At 33.3% G+C, this 19,708-nt stretch overlaps 3 protein-coding genes and 1 non-coding gene across 11 annotated transcripts; 2 read left to right on the top strand and 2 right to left on the bottom strand.

The window, feature by feature from the left end:
• Window positions 1-321: 321 nt before the first annotated feature.
• On the bottom strand, window positions 322-4,379 carry LOC103486830 (14 kDa zinc-binding protein). Its single transcript, XM_008444939.3, has 5 exons — window positions 4,149-4,379; window positions 2,947-3,004; window positions 2,711-2,800; window positions 691-808; window positions 322-593 (listed from the first exon to the last, which is right to left on the bottom strand). The coding sequence occupies exons 1-5, from the start codon at window positions 4,283-4,285 to the stop codon at window positions 526-528; spliced, it is 471 nt and encodes a 156-aa protein (XP_008443161.1). The 5' UTR covers window positions 4,286-4,379; the 3' UTR covers window positions 322-525.
• A 1,269-nt stretch (window positions 4,380-5,648) lies between these two features.
• On the bottom strand, window positions 5,649-11,594 carry LOC103486829 (myb family transcription factor PHL7-like). Of its 2 annotated transcripts, none has more exons than XM_008444938.3 (7): window positions 11,113-11,594; window positions 10,469-10,711; window positions 7,893-7,969; window positions 7,767-7,809; window positions 7,608-7,662; window positions 7,438-7,507; window positions 5,649-6,215 (listed from the first exon to the last, which is right to left on the bottom strand). In XM_008444938.3, the coding sequence occupies exons 2-7, from the start codon at window positions 10,500-10,502 to the stop codon at window positions 5,958-5,960; spliced, it is 537 nt and encodes a 178-aa protein (XP_008443160.1). In that variant the 5' UTR covers window positions 10,503-10,711; window positions 11,113-11,594; the 3' UTR covers window positions 5,649-5,957. The 2 variants fall into 2 exon arrangements, with proteins under 2 accessions (XP_008443160.1, XP_008443159.1); XM_008444937.3 differs by having other exon boundaries at window positions 10,473-10,711; window positions 11,113-11,524.
• Window positions 11,595-14,776: 3,182 nt separating this feature from the next.
• Window positions 14,777-14,850, top strand: TRNAI-AAU (transfer RNA isoleucine (anticodon AAU)). Its single transcript has one exon. It is a non-coding gene; the product is annotated as a tRNA-Ile (tRNA).
• A 160-nt stretch (window positions 14,851-15,010) lies between these two features.
• LOC103486828 (uncharacterized) lies at window positions 15,011-19,537 on the top strand. Of its 7 annotated transcripts, XR_007820409.1 has the most exons (14): window positions 15,011-15,261; window positions 15,589-15,773; window positions 15,852-15,932; window positions 16,042-16,137; window positions 16,286-16,369; window positions 16,479-16,548; window positions 16,687-16,769; window positions 16,895-16,974; window positions 17,139-17,237; window positions 17,319-17,427; window positions 18,172-18,261; window positions 18,373-18,484; window positions 18,976-19,026; window positions 19,316-19,537. XR_007820409.1 is itself a non-coding variant. In XM_051084002.1 (12 exons), the coding sequence occupies exons 2-12, from the start codon at window positions 15,606-15,608 to the stop codon at window positions 18,409-18,411; spliced, it is 999 nt and encodes a 332-aa protein (XP_050939959.1). In that variant the 5' UTR covers window positions 15,011-15,261; window positions 15,586-15,605; the 3' UTR covers window positions 18,412-18,594. The 7 variants fall into 7 exon arrangements, 1 of the variants encoding a protein (XP_050939959.1); XR_007820408.1 differs by lacking the exon at window positions 19,316-19,537 and having other exon boundaries at window positions 15,586-15,773; window positions 18,976-19,309; XR_007820407.1 differs by lacking the exon at window positions 19,316-19,537 and having other exon boundaries at window positions 18,976-19,309.
• Window positions 19,538-19,708: the final 171 nt, after the last annotated feature.

Consider the following 19,708-nt stretch of genomic DNA (forward strand, 5'->3'; position numbering starts at 1 on the left):
ATGTACATGTTTGTATATTCCTTGAGTTATCAAAGTACTTTGAATCAATGATGTATCAAAACCCTAACTTATATCAAAAAAAAAATCCTTACGTGCCTTATGAAATTTGACATACGGACAAAATCGCATATATGTGAAATAATATGTCATTATAAACAAAATTAAATACATAAAATCATTTTGTTCTTTTATCAATTAACATCATTTAGAATTACTTGCTACTAGTACAACTTTCTTGATGCCAAAATGAGGCCCAATCTTTCTTTTCTTTCCTTTTAACTCAACATCATTCTGATATAAACCCACATACATACATTTCCCTTTCTGAGGAAAGATAGCCATCCATTTTCAATTAGACATTCAAGAAAAACAAAACAATAGTCATCAAACTTACATCAATTAACCATATTCAATAGGATCTTAGACACCACAAGGCACGTGCAGTAGTCCACAAAGTTCTTGAATAGGTAAATGATAATATAGGTTTATTAGCTCTATATTTCAACGTTAATAAAAGTCTCTATCTTAACCTGGGGGCCAATTCATTTGTCGTCCCCCCAAAAGGTGAACATGAAGATGATAAACCGATTGACCTGCAAGAAAGTAGTAGGAATCAAATGGCTTGATAATTTAAATAATAATAGAAGATAATTGTTACCGAGGGTAAAAGATAGAGATTGGAGTGCTCACATCCACTTGGTCCGTCGTTAATTACGACCCTAAAGCCATCGTCCAGTCCTTCTTGTTTGGCAATGAGCTTGGCAGTGTAAAGAAGGTGGCCAAGAATCTCCGTGTGCCTCTCCTCAGCCTACGAAGCATATGAAATATTCAATGGAAATACAAATGAAAAGTAACAATTTCCCTTTCGTTTTTTTAATATAAAATTAACATCTTTCACTGATAAAAAAAAAATGAAAGAATACATGGACACACAACACAAAACTAAACTTACAAAAACAACTCTACAAATAGGGGTCCAACCATGCAAAATAACACCTAAAAGAATAGTTACAAAAGGTCTTTGAAACTGAATTCCAGAAACAAACATGAAAATGAAAAATGGACCAAACCTCAGGACGGTCCTTATCCACCCCTATGAAAATCTTACCGCACAATGCGCTCACCCCACAAACCCACGAGTTGCACACACCAGCTAACCACAAAAAGCGCCCTTCCCCACGAGGCAGATTGAGGAGGAACCCCAAAAATTTCCTTGTCGTATGGCTACTTGAGGTGTCCGAATTTTGTGCTTCACGTTCGGTTCAGTGGTGTGAAATGGTATTAAATGAAAGGCGATACACAACCGGGCAATTTCCGAAAAAGAATTTAAAAAAAAAAAAAAAAAAAAAAAAAAAAAAAAAAAAAGGACAAACCACGAAAAGACAAAACACTGCTAAATGAAAGGGCTTCAAATTCATCGTTCGAAGACTAAGAAACAAAGATAATACAGAACTCTCTGGCCAGACACCCAAAGAGAGGTTCTGCTGTAAACCAAAGTTCCTATTGAGATCTCTCCACCTCCTAGAGGTCCTCCCATTTTCCTCAAGCTAGATGTTCTAATTTTCGGAAAAGTCATAGCAAACATGTGTGGGTGTCTGTGCGCATGCGCTTCAAATGATCTTTTCTAGCATCAACGCATAACTTTGAACAGACCATTGAAATCAGCAAGCTATCAACCAGCTTAATGAAAACACAAATTCCAACTAAACAATTACATAATATACAGATATGCTATATGTTATGGAACGGTCCAAGTGAACGAGCGATATGTCTTGTAGGTTTTTAAAAGTTTAGCTTCGTATCATTTGAGAAACCTAATCATTGCAGTCTGGATACGCCTTTGAAATTTTAAAAAGCCTAGTAATTGATTTTTATTTTATCTTTCGAAAAATTGTGTTTTTTTCTCACCAATTCTTTCAATTCTCAACCAAATTCTAAAAATAAAAACTTCATAGAAACTACTTTTTTTTAGGTTTTCAAATTTAGTTAACAAAACAAAGAAACTCAAGGGCGGAAGTAGCATTTATAGCTCAATTTCCAAAAACCAAGCAAACCTAATTAATTGAAAAATCTCTTTTTACTAATGAAAAAAAATACTTCTGCTGTATATGTATTTAGATTTTATTTCAATCAATCTCTTTTGAAGTTCTACCCACAACTGGCAAAATGTTGTGGAAATTGATTCCCGAGGTCCTCAGGCGTATTTTCCGTAAAATAGTAAAACAAAGCGAGTTGCTCAATTTAGTTGATGTGTAAATGTATTGAACAGTTAAATAATACATAAAATACTATCATTTTCATTATTACTGTAACAAATTTGAATCCATGACTTAAAGAACAATTCAAACTCAGTTTTGGTTGAATAAATAACTTCAATTATTCGGGACCAAACATCTAACTACAATCATTTGGATGGGACAAATATGCCAACCAAACAATTGAGTAAAGCCGGAAAAGCCCCTAAACTAAACTAAACCCAAACCAAATAGTAAACACTCCTATTAGAGATTTTCTTGCCATGGTTGGACTACCAAATAGCCACTCAAATCCTTCCCTTCATTCTAAAGATAAGTCTATTTCTCAATCATCATGTCATGTATGTAGCGGATAAGTCAAAATATGAGATCAAAATGAACTCAAAAAGGAACTGCCGGAAGAACGAAGTCAATGGACACTAAAGCAGAGAGTAAAGTACCCAGTAAAGTAGTACCTTAGATAATCCAGATAATCCATCCTTAACTCTTGGAATGATTAGAATATGTGTAGGAGCTTGGGGTGCTATGTCCCTGAAAGCAAGGACCTGCCATTATAGTGACATTGAAACATAAATTAATTGAAATCACAATGACAGGGAATAACTTTAATTCTAAGTATTCATCTCATTACTACATCCAAGCAAGATCTGTAAAACAAAATGAGTGGTTTAGGGTAATAATTTAAAGGAACCTTGTCATCCTCAAAAACCACCGTAGATGGAATTTCCTTGTTAATGATTTTGTCAAATCTGCAAAAGTGACAAACCAAAAACATTAGTTGCAACCTGAAATGGGTTTTTCGCTAAATGTAATGATTTTTTGTCTCTACTAGAGAATAGTTACACGGTCTCCACAAAGGAGTGTATAGAACCCAACTAACTCCAATATAACCAACTAACTCCAATAGGAAAAAGGTAAAAATAAATATTGATAGCTTCTTCTCTTCCTTAATATTCAACAATGACAACTAGCCAATAAGAGCTTAGCTCAGATAGCACTTCTATGTACCTAATGACAAGAAATCCCGTGTTTAAATTCCCTCACCCCCAATTTGTACTAAAAAAGGATAATGACAACTAATTCTTTTGAGGAACACCTCAAGCTTTTACCACCTTACTTCGCTCAGTACCTCATAGCCTGTACCTATCAATTTCATCAAGCCCAAACACTTGAATAAATCGTGCAATTATTGCCTCTTCAAAACTAAATTAACAATTTAATGATGAACTTGCCAATAAATCCAATGAAATTCAACTAAACAATATTCAATATAAAACCACAAAAATGGCAATATTGATCAATGAAACTACCAAACTAAGCAACAAACATAAATCGGTAATATAGTGATAGGTCTCAATGATAAAATGTTACAATTAAATCAGAAAGAATCCCGTCCTGATCAGAAAAATCAATTCCACAAAAAATAGTACCATACAGCCAGAAAAAGTAATCAAATCGAGCCACTAATCTCCAAAACACACACACAATCGCAAATACGTTAGCAATTTGGTCTTTTGCCGGAAACCTAGATATGACTCATATAGCAAGCTTCTCCTTGATGAAGTGTTAATCCATAGTCCACTTCAAGGTTTTTCTTTTCTTTTCTTTTAAAGAAAATAATACTAATAAGCTGCTGCAGTTTCATTACTCTCTAATAGATTGCATACGCTCCAAGCACTAAACATCCAAAAACACATAAACACAATTAAAAGAAAAATCAACAATTCCATTCCCCGTCTGATTACTCAACAGCCATGAAACCACAAATTTTGTGCATGTGACATAAAAGTGAGCCATATATAAAACCACAAAAAAGACCAATTACAGGGGGATATAAAACAAACATAGCAAAAAACAGAATGTCGATTGACGAAGGCGGTTAAAGAAGGTTACATGGTGGGAGAATCGGAGGGAACGGCTGCAAGAGCCGCTTCCTGCTCGGAAGATGCCATGGAAATTGAAAGAGAGTGGGAAATGTGAGAGCTCAGAACTGAGAGTCGAGTCCTGAGTTTTATATCTTCATTGACCATTACAGCCCTAATTTCTTTTCATCCAATTCCCCGCTCTTTACATTATGTCAGGTTGGAAAGCCCACTCTCTTTGACAAACTACAAGCTGCCACGTGGTCCTCTCATTCTCGTGTTTATCAGAAATGAAAAGACTTTTTAAAAACAGAGAAATGAAAAATGTTTTTATTGGGCAAATTGCAAAAATTAAAATTGAATATTAAATTTATACAATTATTATAATTTATATCATCGCGTGAGTTTCACAGTCTAATTTTATCATTCGAATAAAATTGAGAGCTCAACTTTTAAGTCTAAAAATTTAAATATATAATTGTAACTAATACCATAGTTCAAGGATATGATTTTTACGATTTACTTTTATAATATGAATTATTATTTATTTATTTGATAAAGTAGTAGGATTTTTTTCTATTTAGTATTACTTTACCTATTTTTGTTGAATAAGGTGTAATCATAAAATTAGTTTAAGACAATTGTAATTGACATGGTCTTTCTCTTTAGGCATATCTCCAAACCCCATGTTGTATTGAAAAAATACGTCTAAGCAAATTTAGTTCAAGATAATTGATATATGCCCTTTCAAAATAGATAATTCAATTGACATTACTTTATATGAAATATAGTCAAATTATATATTCTTTTTTTCAGAATCAGTTCCAAGTTTTAATAGCTAACATTGAATGATAAAGCCTTTATCTATATTGAAATATAATATTTATTATTCTACGTTGTTTTTGTACCTTTTTCACTACTTTTTCTAAATCAGCATCGAGAAATTCATTTGTACTTCTAATGTATAATATTAGACAACTGTCAAATAGAATTGATAAAAATTTCATTACCATTAATATTCAAGATTTGAAACTCAAATAAAATGGTTGTTTTATGCAATATCTGGAATTGAAGATCGAATTTCAGAAGTCATAACTCGGATTGATGGTGGAATACAAAGTTATTACATCAGTATTGATCAAAGATGTGGTAAGATTATTACAATTGGAATTATTTTTCTTCTTATTTTAATGTTTGGGAATTTTTGGTAATTTTTTTAATCTCTCTTAAAAGATCATCATTTGAAATCTCATCTGCACTTTGTTGATACCCACCCCTAACATTGATGGTAAAAAAATTTGTAACAAAAAAGATAAAAATTCTATAAAAAAACAAATTTATGTGAATATAAATGTATATAAAGAGCACATAAGAAAAAAGATATGGAATAGAATCCCACAAAAAGGTGCGGTTTCTTCATAATCTCATTTCATTCTACTGGAAAAAGTAAAACTGATACATGAACAGAAATAATAAGGATTTGACTATATTCTCGAAAACATGACGATCTAACAGTCGAATACACGGTTGGTAGAACAGCAGAAAACATGCACGATTTACTGCAAAATAGAAGTAAAAACTTCTTACGTAGAAGTATTTCAATAAAGTTTACAAATAGGTTCAATGTGCAGACTTATATACAAAGGTTACAAACATCATCTACTTCTTGAAGACGACCATAAACCACAAATTGGATGGATCTTAACTTTGTAGGTACACTTGATGTAGCTGATCTGCCTTCTTCTCCCCATTGATTTGATTTTGAGCTCTGATGCAAACCCGACCCAATGTTACTTTTCATACAATTCAGTCCCATTTACTGCCGATTTATTCAGATAAGTTAAGGTAAATTAATAGACGGAGATGGGGCAGAATCGTCTGTTGATCCTCGATCAATGCGTTGTTTCTTTCGGGGAGATGAAGGTCCTGCAGACACATCACCATACGACTCAGACTGGCAAGTTTTTTGCTTATTATCTTCAGCTGAGGGCACCACCTCGGAGTCTTTCGATTCACCACCTAGTTTCTGCTGCTCCTCAATGATCTTCTGCAAATATTTCGCCTGGGCTTCTATTCTCATTTGTAATTGCCTCTGAACCTGATACGTGATTCAAGCAAACCAAACTCTTTTTAGGCAAGCCTTAAGCTTTTGAGATTTAAAAAAAAAACAAGAGAAGAAATGATTTCCCTGCCTTTACTTTAGATGCTCAACTCAAGGCCAAAAGAACAAAATTATTTGACATTAGAAATTTCTAACCACTAAGGTTGGTTTTTCAAAAATTATGCTTGTTCTCTTACCACTTATTTACCACCACCAATTTTCATTTTCTCAACAAAAAACTTGAATTCTTAGCCAAATTATAAAAACAAAAACAAAGTTTTTAAAAATTACTATTTTAAGTATTCAACATTTTAGCTTAGTTTTTGAAATACACCTAAAACGTAGATAACAAAACAAGGAAAACAATAAATGAGAAAAGTGTTTATAAACTTCATCTGTGTCCTGTTATTCCCCTTTCCTGATATTTTCAAAAACCAAGTAAGGCATTGAAAACTGTAAAAATAAAAAAATAAAGTAGTTTTGAGAATATGACTCGGAATTCATGTGTTTCTTCTAACAAAGGTGAAAAGCATAGTTTGAAATATTTTAAAAAACAAGCATAAATTTCAAAAATAGAAAACAAAAACAAGATCATTATCAAATGTTAACTATATTACCCATCATGCATTCTCATGGGGTAAGTCAAGGTTGAATTGGTATGATTTAAGGATGAAAAGTCAAGCCTACTTCTTGAAAATGAGGTTTATCTTCAGGGATGCTTCTATGTGGTACTCATCTGAACTAATTTTGTCATCGAACTAGTCAATATCTAAATACATTTCACGTCCATCAACATCGTAAGAATTTTCAGCAATCTCAAATTTTAGAACCATTCAAGAAATAATCCGATGCCTATTGAGAGGTTTCCTTCCAATATAAAGCAAAATAGGAATGGCAAGTACATACGATGCCAGTAACCTTTAGAGAGGATACTTTCTCTCGCAAATCTACACTCATTATCTACATGCTATTTCCTTGCATTGCCCGTCCTTTCGTAGGGCCTATTAACCAACTTCACTTTGACCCACCTTCGAAGCCCTTGTCTAGATATAGTCTAACAAACTCCCACGCCCCCCCCCCCCCCCCCCCCCCCTAAAATATGGGATAAACTCCTTTTCTATTACAAATTCTCTTATGAGAACGGGTATTTGACTCTCCTAAAGATCTTTAATCTTCAATGGAAAGTTGGAAGAGTAATAAATGATGAGGGAGGCCAAACCTCAAGCTGTTCTTGCAGACGTTTCTGAACCTCCATTTGCATCCTCAATGCCTCATTAATTTGCAGGCCCCTGAAGGATAGAAAATTTAATAAAAAGATTCAAGTCATACAACAAACTGGAGCACAAAAAGAAGCCACAAGAGGAATTCTAAATAGGAATGGATACTCACGAAGAGGAATCTGTTCCAGAGAGACTCTCTGAGCTTCTCTTCTCATCCTTAGAACCTAAATGCAGTAAGGGATGATAAAAGTTGAAATCAATACACTCCGCAGACAGACAAGTTGTTACTGACTAAAAGAATGAAACAAAGATAAACAGACTGTTTTACCATCTGCTGGAGATTCTGGCAAATACTTTGCAAGTCGATACTTCTGGAAGAATAAAAATAATCAATTTCGTATTACCACCCATTAAAAATTGCACCATAGCTGATAAATTCAATAAATGGATGCACCTGTAAATGGCTTTTGACATGATATATGGTAAGACCAGGTACCCCCATCACTCTTAAAACACCTTTTGGAGTTGCCCCTACAAGAAAATGGGATGGAAAAATTTTGGTAAACTATCCATCCCCTTTTAACGAAACACCAACTCTACAAAGATCATTTAAGCATAAAAGTCGAAATATGCAAATTTCCATGCGATCAAAAATGGATAGAATTGTCAATATCTTGCAAGTAGTCTTGCAGTAGAATGTTTAGAGAGGTTGAGAGTCAGATGAGGATGTTTGAAAGGCTGTTAGGTTTAATGTCTCTTTACAGGTATTGATCACTATGCCCTTCCCGTTTGCAAGTATAGTTTGGTCTTATTCATTTGAATTGAAGTCCTTTTCTCTAGTTAAGTTCAAACTCCTTTTGTTCGGGCTGGTTTTTTATCATGCTCTTGTATATTCTTGAATGAATGCACAGTTGAAGTGCTCAAACAAACTCATCAATCTATACATGCAACATTTTTTTACAATAAACAGAAATTTCATTGATAAGAAGATATACAAAAAGGGGAATACCCAAGCAACTGACGATTATAAAAAGCCTGCCAGTTCATCGGGAGGATCATCAAGTCTATAATTTGTAGAAGAATGGTACAAACATTTACACCAACCAAGAACCTGTGTTGCCCTCTCACTACAACCTGTGTTGGATAATCTTCTCAGATATTAGTCTCGATTGGGCAGCCTTCATTTTTTCTTATTGGTTCAACCTTTGTTCTACTTATATTGATGTATTCTCTGTTTTTGGAGTTATTCTACGTATGTTTTAATGGTTGAATTGTCCCTTATCTACTTTTTTTTCTTTTCCCCGTAGAGCTCTGTATCTATTGAGCACTAGTCTCTTTTTTTCTTTTCTACTTATAATGAAAAGTTTTGTCCCATATTCATTTTATCGATGAACTTCTTCCTTTATATTTCATTATCTTATAAGAAAAGAAAAAATAAAATTTATTTGAAAATACAATTTTCTAATTGTCGTGTTGACAAACTACCTAAGATTTAATATCTTACTAGTTACCTTAACAACCAAATATTGTATTGTCAAGTAGTTGTACTGTGAGAATAGTCAGGTGGATGCACGTTGGCCCAAGCACGTGAGGATATCAACAAGATGTATTTTATATTATCATATGCTTGAGAAAATGAGTTTTTGATTCTCATTCAAAAAGAATTACCATTTTTTATTTTCCAATAAATATTATGTGGCGGTCAGTTGATCTAGTTCACTTTTCAACATGGACAAATTTACTCTACCATCCTACTTCATAGTTTATAGACTAATTTTCACCTAGCAATATGTGAGGATGGCTTTCTAACATTGCGAGAAGGATCGGGATGAGATACAAAAGCTTTCCATTTAAAATGTGCATGTGACCAAAAAATTAAAATATAAAAATTATTTCATTGACATGTTCCGATGTGTAAGCCATGCTTCATAACTGCCAAGATTACTCTCCTCTTACAAAGACTAAAATATATTGTAACTACTTTTGTTCATTGTTGATACCAATTACAACAGCTTTTCCATAAGCTTGGCACAAGTGAAGCGTTGTTCACACTGGAATAATCTTAGTTAGGCAGAAGCCTTGTTTTTCCTTCCACTTTTTATTAACACTTAATATGGGGATTTTGGGGTGTTAATATACTGTTGTTTGATTTTGTTAGTTTTATACTGTTTGTTTGGCTCGATTTTAGTTTTTTAGTTTTGGGGTAGTCTCTTTTGTTTTCATTTTTGGAGCCATCTTTCCAGTTTTCGTTGAATCTTTGTTGTCTTATTATAATCTTCCTCTCATTTCATTATTTCAATGAAAAGTACTGTTTCCTTCTTTAAAAAAATACTTAATGTGGGGAGTGGTTTCTTGTCGAAGTAACACCAATAAGACCAGGAGAATGTTTTTCCATCCCTAGGGATATAACACTAACACAAGAATGCAATTCTTTCTTTTTCAAATTCGTGATTTCTTTTGACTCCTACAACCATAAAAGCTGTCAATGAGTGCCATGACCAATTTGTACACAGCTCAACCTTGACATAAGATAGAACCACAATTAATATTCAAGACACCATGTACAACAACTTTCACCTTATAGACATTTTTGCTGAGATAACCAAACTTATGGCATGATTTTAACCCTCCTGTGCTTTTCATTTACACTACTACATTTGAAACCCCCGAATCCATTAAATGGACACAGCTCAAATACACATAGAACCACGTTTAATCAAGCTAGTGCGGACCACAATTAATATTCAAGACTCCATGTACAACAACTTCCACCTTATAGACATTTTTGCTGAGATAACCAAACTTATGGCATTATCTTTAACCCTCCCGTGCTTTTCAATTACACTACTACATTTGGAACCTCCTCAATCCATTAAATGAACACAGCTAGCCGTACACATGGAACCACATTTAATAAAGCTAGTACAGAAAAGAAATTGATTCATGGCTTCATTCAAAAAATTTCCCTTATCTAATCCTCAAAATTAAGATGAAAGAAAATGCATTTTAACATTACTACAAAGAAAATACCCACTATCTGGTCCACCAAGTTGTGTGATAGCATCCACAAAACGATCGTGAAGATCTGATGTCCATCGCAAGCGTTGTTTTCCACCTCCTCCAGGTGGCATTGGACTTTTGGCTGTAGAGCCACCAAGAACCGCAACACTCGCACTCTGTTCAGCACCTTGAGATTTGTGTGGAACTAAGCTCGCAGTTGAAAACTTCTTAGCATGATACATGATGAGGAGAGATACAACTCGAAGTCGTTTTCTGAAAAAAAATCATAATATATATTTCAAAACCTTCATAGAAATGAATAGAAAGGGATTTTAACAAGTCAGCTGATCAATACTCCAACAACAACAAAAAAAAAACACACCAATCGAACCCATCTCTTAAATTCACCACAAAGTCAATTTTGAGTCACAACCAACCCTCCACATCATACATAACAACAAAAATTAGAAAGATAAGATCCATGCACTTAAAAACCCATCTTCCCACTTCCACGGAAGAACACATCAACTAATGAAACAATACCATGTAAGTAAGAAAAGAAAAGTTCCACATGATAGTCCGAGCATAATTAAGAAGGAAGATTAAAACCCAGCAACAAAAAAAAAAAAAAAAAAAAAAAAAAAAACCCATAAAGTCAAATAACGAAGTTTCACCTGGACGAGACTCAGAAACCCAATGATGGCCGATGAATTAGCTTCAGACCCATCATCTCGGAAGTCAACAGAAACAAAAAAAAGTCTCCAAAATTTAAGGGGGAAAGAAACGCAGATGGTGGTGAATTTCAGAGGTAGTTGATACAAAAGTGAGGAGCGCCGGCGACGGTGGTGGTGGTGGTGGTGGTGGTGGTGGGGATACGGCGGCAGGAAGGCGGCCAGCGGGGAGCAAAATGGAATTGGAATTTGTCTGTTCTAGGGTTTTGAGAAAGGAGGGGGGAAGAGGGAATGCAAATTCTGATTTTGGCAAGATGGTTCGTCAGAACAAGACGAAGGTCTCTCTCTCATTCTCTCTCTTCTTCTTCGCTTTGTTTTGTATTTTGTTTTTCTTTTATTTATTTATTTATTTTGATTAAATTAAATACAAAAGAAAAAATAAATAAATAGTTAATAAATAAGAGACGGAGTTTTAATTGTGTAGAGGATAGATAGCGTGCAAAGGACGGCGATATTTATACAACTTTCGGGTCACTTTGTTTCGTAACCCGACCCGAATGTCATAAATATCTACCAACACCTATGTTTTAAGGTTTCATTACGTTATTTTCAACATTTATACCATCTGAGTTCCATAATCATACATACATATATCTAAATTGCATTCAAAAAGGAAAGTATTTTCATAACCTGAAGTTATGTTAATAAATATTTATAAATTTGAAAGAGAAAGATTTGAATCACATACGTCGTTGTCATTAACACACTCAAACGTTAATTAAGCTATGGCTAAAAAAGAATTTATATAAAACATGAAAAGTAAAATGTTTTCCTTGTAGAGATGATGTTGGATGTTAACTTGCTAGGTCGCAAGAGACGTAAAAAAATGTTGAATTTGAATGTAAATCCATATAATAACTAAGAATTAATTACAAAACGAAGGGATACCAAATCCATCGACTTATTTTTTTTAAAAAAAGTTAAACATAGTGCTCTAGTTTACTTACTTTGCATCATAAGAAATCAACTACTCTTGTTTAACTACCTTTTCAAGTTTACATTCAAACAATTAGTAGAGGTGCAAAACTAGAGGACTTAGGTCGATAAGTAGAATGTAATCATAACTATAGATAAAATGTAAAAAACTATATGATAATAGACTATGAAGGGTGGAACTCATGGAAAAGAGGGTTCATGGTTGAGTTTAAAAGTTTTAAATTTTTTGTAATACAAATTACAAGCGAGTCACAAAGTGCTCGATCCAAACATAGACTTGGGGTTAAAGTATTATGTAAACCTACTACATTCGAACATCACAAACAAACCAAAATAGATTACGAATTACAATTCAATCAATCGATCATTGGATTATCAATACGAGTAATAATTAATGAATTTAAAATATATTATCATTCTCACGCCTTCAAGTCAAGCATGACCAAAGAATTATGCAACAACTATCATCTATTAAATTTGATAGCCCTAATAGACACAATATATCAAAATTTAAAATGGATGGAAATGGTAATGAGGTTTATATTTATACAATTTAGAAACTTTTATTTGACTTGAAGTAAGTAGATGAGTTTGAGTTGGACTTGGAGAGATAGAAAGTGGGGGGACCCATTTAGAGAATTTTCAACGATGAAATTGAGGTGCGGGGAGGAGGACCGGTTGAGGGATAACAATCAACTCCTTCCTCGTGGGTATAACCGTACTTTTACTTAACAACTTTTGTTAAATATATATAATATAGTAAAGGGTCTTTTTTTTTTTTTTTCAAAAATAGAAAAAAATGTTATACTTTAGAATAATCGAAAATGTTTTTACCATTAGTTTGTTTTTGGATAGGAAGGTTTAATATTTTGTTTGAAAATATTCTTAGACTCGGAAAAAGTTTATTAAAAAGACACATTTTATGTTAATATATGAACAAAAATTATTAATATCACATCGTAAAAGTACTTCTAAACTTTTAAAAAGTTGTATTAGTACTTGATATTTCTCTCATTTTGTTCTTCGTAGTTTACTCGACTTGTTGTTAATTGTTTAACATTTGTTTATTTTGTAAAATGAATTGTTATTGAGTTAAGATATACAAAGTATAATAGAATAAAAATGTTAAGATCTTATTTTGGTTCCTAAATTTTGTATATTGTTCTATTATGGTCCTGAACTTTTAAAAATATTTATTTGGTTTATGCCGTTATAATTTCATTAACTTTTTAAGAGAATGAATAACGTAAATTTTTATTTGTGGATAATTAGATTATAGTTTTTTTATACTAATTAAATTGATAAATAACTAAAAAAATTTACTAATTTATTCTATAGATATTGTATGTCAAACGTATAAATATAATTAACACACTTAAATTAACTAAACTCAAATTAGAGACTAATTTCATTTTTTTTCCTCCAAAACTTAAATTTCTCACGTCTCCTATTATCTATTCGTCCTTTATTTATTTTTCAAATTGAAAAAAGAAAACTTGAAGCAAATCATGACATTGAGCTCAATTGACATTTGTATATCCTCGTGAGGACAAGAAGTTATGCGTTTGTCATGCATACAAACAAAATAAAAAATGTGTGTTTCAAAATAAAACAAAAAAGATCTTTCACGTAAAAATTTACAACTATACAATTTAGTAGAACATGTAGATATTGTTCACAATCCATCTAAACATGTATTATAGTGAGAAAAAACCATACACACTTAGACTCTATGTTAGAACACATTTTGCTCTTTGTGTCACCACTCCACCTTCCACAAGGTGGATGGAATGGGGATGATAAGTAGTGCAAGTTCTTGGTGGCATGATAGTGGGATGCTTAGTTGAGATGGTTCAACTCACCACCATTATCAAACAACAACATACCATTCTATTTTAGCAATGAATTGTCTAAGTTTTACTCTTTGGTTGTGTTAATTTTGTTGGATGGATGAAGTGACAACACATATCGTGTTAATCAAATAGCATCTTTGTAAGGTCAACGCGTATATACAGTGAAGATTCAAATTTTGAATATTTTAATATAGAAAATAAATACATCGATAAGTTTAGGTATATTATTGTTGACAACTGAAAGAGTATGTGAGTAGAATTAGATAAAGGTTGAAAGTTCTCTTGGATCGACCCAAAAACTCGAGTATGTCGAATTAGCTAGTTGAAAGACCCAAGTAGTATTATTTTCACCATTCTGGACGAGCGAGGTTAGGTTGTGATTTCCTCGCTTTACCCAAAAAAATTGTATCGATGCCAAAGTATAAATTTATATCAAACATTGATAGGACCAATTTTTAGAAAGATGCTAAAACCAAAGTGAGACTTACTAAGAAAACTTCAATATTAATATCTAAAATTTCCACCTTACAAAATTTCTTAACATATAATCATCTATTTTATACCTTTACATTATCAGTTTACTATCTTAATTATTGAGAAATCTGTTAGAAAACTTCGAATATGAATTACACAAACTTTCTAAAAAATTATGGGATAATTTGATGAATCCAATTCAACTAAAGTAATGGTCTAAACGTAGCTCGATGCTTTCGATAAATCTCAAATTTAGTTTAAATACACTTAAAATTAAATTACCTTTTGTTTTTTCTTTAAATGATTGGATGTTATATAAAACAAAATACTTTTAATCTCAAATTGGCCTATTAGCTCAGTTGGTTAGAGCGTCGTGCTAATAACGCGAAGGTCGCAGGTTCGAGACCTGCATGGGCCATTCTTTTTATACTTCCATTATTATTTTAGATTATTGAATTTTATTCTCTTTAATTTTGGTGTTAGAGTCGTAATTAAGATAATCAACAGTAATTATTTTGATAAAACGAAAAGAGGAAATATGTTTAAAATATATATATATATATTGGTTAGGTTTAAACCCCTCCTTCTCTTCTCTCTCTCTTAACTTTCTGTTTCTCGCGCACGGCTGCGCTACCCTCTATTTTGCTCAAGTCTGCCGCCACGCACGACCACCCCTCCGACGAACTTCGTCCGGCCGCCGCCGTCTCCAGTCGCTCGTCGCCGGTTAGCGTTTGCCTCAGGCTTTACGCCGATTTTCTCTCTCTAGCATCTTTCGCCGCTGCTGTCTGCTGTTCGTCGCCGGTGCTACAGTTTCAGAGTCTTACTTTTGGTAAGATTTGATATGTTTACGGGTTTTATTGAGAGTTTTGTTTTGGATACCCACTACAATTTGGCTTCGTTATTGATTTAATTGTGATTTAGGAGGCTGGAATTGAAGTATTGAGACTGTCCAGTTGTGTTTAAGCTCGATTTTGGCAATTTGTTCTGGGTTGATACATTTTAAGCCCGAACCCTGTTTTCATATGTTAATAATCTGTCCAACCCGACTCCAAAATTTGAGAAAACTTTGTTATTTTTCTTCTCACAATTGTTTTCTCCTGTAGTTGCTTGCTTTCATATTTGTTCTCTTTCACCAATTTTTCATTTATGTTAGAAGTTGATCAAGGAGTCTAAATGGGGGAGGAGAAGAAGAACAAGGGTATAATCCCATCTATGATAAAGAACAAAGAAAAGAGGGCAGAAGTGCACGCGAACCTCAAGCACCAGAAGAAGCTTGAGAAACGCAAGAGGGCTAAGGCTCGTGATGCTGCTGAGAAGCAAGCTCTTGAACTTGGAGAAGAAGTATATCCATCAACTCCAGCATCTACTCTGTTTGTCTTCTATCTCTGAGATTCTGACTTCATATCTTTTTTCCCGTAGCTTCCTCCTAGGAAGATTCCTCGCACCATTGAGAACACCAGGGAGGTTGATGAGACTGTTTGCAAACCTGATGATGAAGAGGTTATTCTTTTTAAATCCAGTATATGACATTTTTTAGCTTTTGTTTATTTGTAATTCTTGTTATTTGGAGTTCACAATTTTAATAAGGCTAGTTTTTGATACTCTGCAGCTATTTGCTGGAAATGATGCTGATGAATTTAGTTCCATCATAAAGCGCGACATTTTGCCTAAAGTTCTAATTACTACTTGTCGTTTTAATTCTACCGTATGATTTCTTGTTATTACTAGTTATGCAGCAATTTATTTTTTGAGCAACATTGGCTAAATGGAGACTGACCTAAAACATTCGCAGTTGATTAGCCTTAGTATCTTATACTTAGATTTTCTGCTTGTATGTGACTTACTGTTTGCAGATTGGTCCTGCTTTTATATCAGAGTTGCTTTCGGTGATACCAAATGCACATTATTACAAGAGAGGGACTAACGATTTGAAGAAGGTTATGCTCATATTTATATTTTCTAATGAACATGAAGAAGGAAAAGGAAATTAGAAAATAAAGAAGTTTATATTAATATTTATTGAATACCAATTCTTCTTGCTTGTAGATTATAGAATATGCAAATGCCAAGGACTTCACTTCTTTGATGGTTGTCCATACAAGTAGGAGAAAATTGGGTAAGTTGATAGCCCTTCATAAACCTTGCAGTTCATTCGTCTCTTTCAAACTTGTTCTCTCTTTTTCTAGTTTTTTTTTTCTTTAGCTATATAGATTAGATTCTTTTCTCAATCTAATGCAATGTTTCGAAATTTTAGATGGACTTTTAATTATTGGATTACCTGAGGGACCTACTGCCCATTTCAAGATTTCAAATGTTGTCTTACGTAAGGACATTAAGGTATGCTGGTTCAAGTCAATAAAATAACCTCTGAACTGATGTATTGAATTTTAGCTACTACTGGCTTTTTGGAGGATTTGTTCTCCCAAGAACCCATAACCATTTAATCTTTTCTTGATTTGTAGAATCATGGAAATCCAACGGGTCATCAGCCAGAACTTGTATTGACCAACTTCACAACACGCCTTGGTCTTCGTGTTGGAAGGTTATTTTCTGTACCTTAATTTCTTTATATGCAAATACCGCCTCTTGTGATGTCCGCATTTAATTTTTAGGCGTTCTTGTTTCTTTTTTATGTTTCTGTAATTATGATATCTCAAGTTTTTTTTTTTCAATGCATTGACTTTTGTTGCTTTGTTGTTTCTTTAGATTAATACAATCACTATTCCCTCAAGATCCCAATTTTCGCGGTCGCCGGGTTGTAACTTTTCATAACCAACGAGATTTTATATTTTTTCGGCATCACCGGTATGCTGCCACATATATATACACATTTCTCTGTATTTAGGTGAGTTGGACTATGATTAATTCATGTTTTTACCTTCTCAGATACATTTTTGAAAGCAAGGAAAATAAAAAAGAGGCTGACTCAAAAAAGAAGTCCAAGGATACCAAGGGTGAGAAAGTTCCTCAGCAGAAAGTGATTGCTCGTCTTCAGGTCGATATTAACCTACTACTCAAACAACGTTTTATGATTTCTATAGTGGTTTATTTTGCAACTTGGAGACTTCAATACCGTTTACTTGTTTTCATCTTGTCTCTCTTTCTACAACTCAGTTTATTTTCTTCCTCTAATTTTTTTGGGGGTGATGATTAACATCAATTCATTTATAATCAAGGAACCACGACAGAGGAACTCTGGAAATTTAGAAACGTTGAGTGGGTTTTGTGAGAAATAGTCTATGGAAGCCAAAAATTTCTTAGTGTAGCATACTCCTTTGGTTTTATACTGTCACTAATCCCACACATCAAAATTATTATTTTTTATCAGCTTTTGTTTCTTCAATCAATCTGGAAACTGACCAACGAGTGTGTGGGGTTAAAATTGACTTGTGTCAGAACACACCAAATTTTTGATTATGTTATCCTCGGAGATAATGTACTGCCATTTTTTTCCAGATTGTTAAGTCTTGTATCCCTTTGAATTTAGTCTTCCTTCTCCTTCGACAAAATAAAGAAGTTGCAGCTCATCCAAGAGGGTTAGCAAGGACCACGTCATCACTTAGTGTCCAGAACTTCCATGTTATTCTTTGTGCCAATTTTTGTTTCTTTTGCGATTAGATTTGAATGAAAGTGATATTAGTAGACTCTAAAATATGAGAAATAATTGGAGAAAAACAGGCTAAATAATGATGGGGAGGAATGTTAGTGTAGACAACTGATTCTGAGATTTGATTTTTAGGAATGTGGTCCTCGGTTCACAATGAAATTGATTAGTTTGCAGCATGGAACTTTCGATTCGAAAGGCGGGGAATATGAATGGGTTCATAAGGTAAGTCGAGTCTATCTATCTCTATCAGATATGCATGGAATGGACACTAATAGATCATTATCTATACTGTTTATCTAATGTGTTTTTTTGTTTACTTTCTTTGAATTCTAGCCTGAAATGGATACAAGCCGCAGAAGATTTTTCTTGTGACATTCTTTGGTATTTCATTACTCTGGTCGTGGGGAGTTAAAAATTGTTCAGCTCTAATTTATATAATATTTTGGTATGTAGACCTCCTTGCTCTTTTATTTATTATATGTAAAACACAATGATCTCTTTGATAAGAAGGAAATGAAGTATTGTTAGGAAGAAGGAATATATTAAAATATAAAATCAACGACTACAAAAAAGTCCAAGGCACTTGAAACTTCCTGCTTGAGTATGCACCCAAACCCTAGATCGTCACCATACAAAAATTGCCTACTTTCACACACTCACCCATCTTCTATTGATAACAAGATCCCCATAACTAACATCCTATACATTCGCCCTTGTAAAACTTACTGGCTTACACTACCAATATTCTTATTTAGGTACCTTACATCTCCTACCATCCAAGGGGATTAAATAAAGATTAGACTTTGTTTCGTGAGTTTAGTCGTGTTAAAGTGTATGAATGTGAAATAAACCCAAACACTCGTAGAAGAAAAAAATAAATGTGAAAAAACCGATAATATTTGTTAGGGTTCAACTGATGGCCTCGTGATTGTGCAGGGTGGAATGGTGGAGTGCCGATCAATTTCAAATCTCCATTTCAGCCTTCATGTATGTTAGAAGTTGATTTCTTTTTGCACTATTCAAAATTTTGTAGCATTTGCTGAGTTTGTTCCATAGGTATCAATCAATCTAGTAGCTGGCAATTCAAAAGAGAAAGCCATAATATTTATTTCTCTTATTTAGGGGGGTGCAAGGGTTGATTCATTAACTTAGAGAATGCAAATTTGGGATGCTAAACTTGAAAGCTTCGAGTTGAAATATTTTACAAGTTTATAAACTTATTAAAAAAAACTCAACTCAATTAAAAGTCCTAACATATAGTTTAATTGAATTGCAGCTTTCTTCCCTCCAAATGCCATGTTTTGCTTCTATGGGCTTGTATACTTTCTTCCGTGTCTAATATAATTTTCAAATATTTTCTAATTATGCACATAAAAATGTTATTAATTTTTAGTTTCAGTTTGATTCCTTTTAGTCTAAAATGAAATTTGAATCTTTGGCCTCTTGATTGAAGCTATAGTACTTGAACTGGAAATTGACTCTCTATCTACGTTTTCAATTTCAGTTTGTTTCAAGGATTGTTTTGTGTGAATAATTGAATTTGAAAATTTTGTATCATTTTAACCTAACAAATAATTTTAGAACAATTTTGGAAGTTTGAGAAAAAAAAAATAAAATTATTAACTTACCTCAAAGTTAATTTTTATAAAAAAATTTACTATCTCATAGA

The sequence above is a fragment of the Cucumis melo genome, chromosome 4 (assembly GCF_025177605.1).
Source record: "Cucumis melo cultivar AY chromosome 4, USDA_Cmelo_AY_1.0, whole genome shotgun sequence".
Lineage (NCBI taxonomy): Eukaryota > Viridiplantae > Streptophyta > Magnoliopsida > Cucurbitales > Cucurbitaceae > Cucumis > Cucumis melo.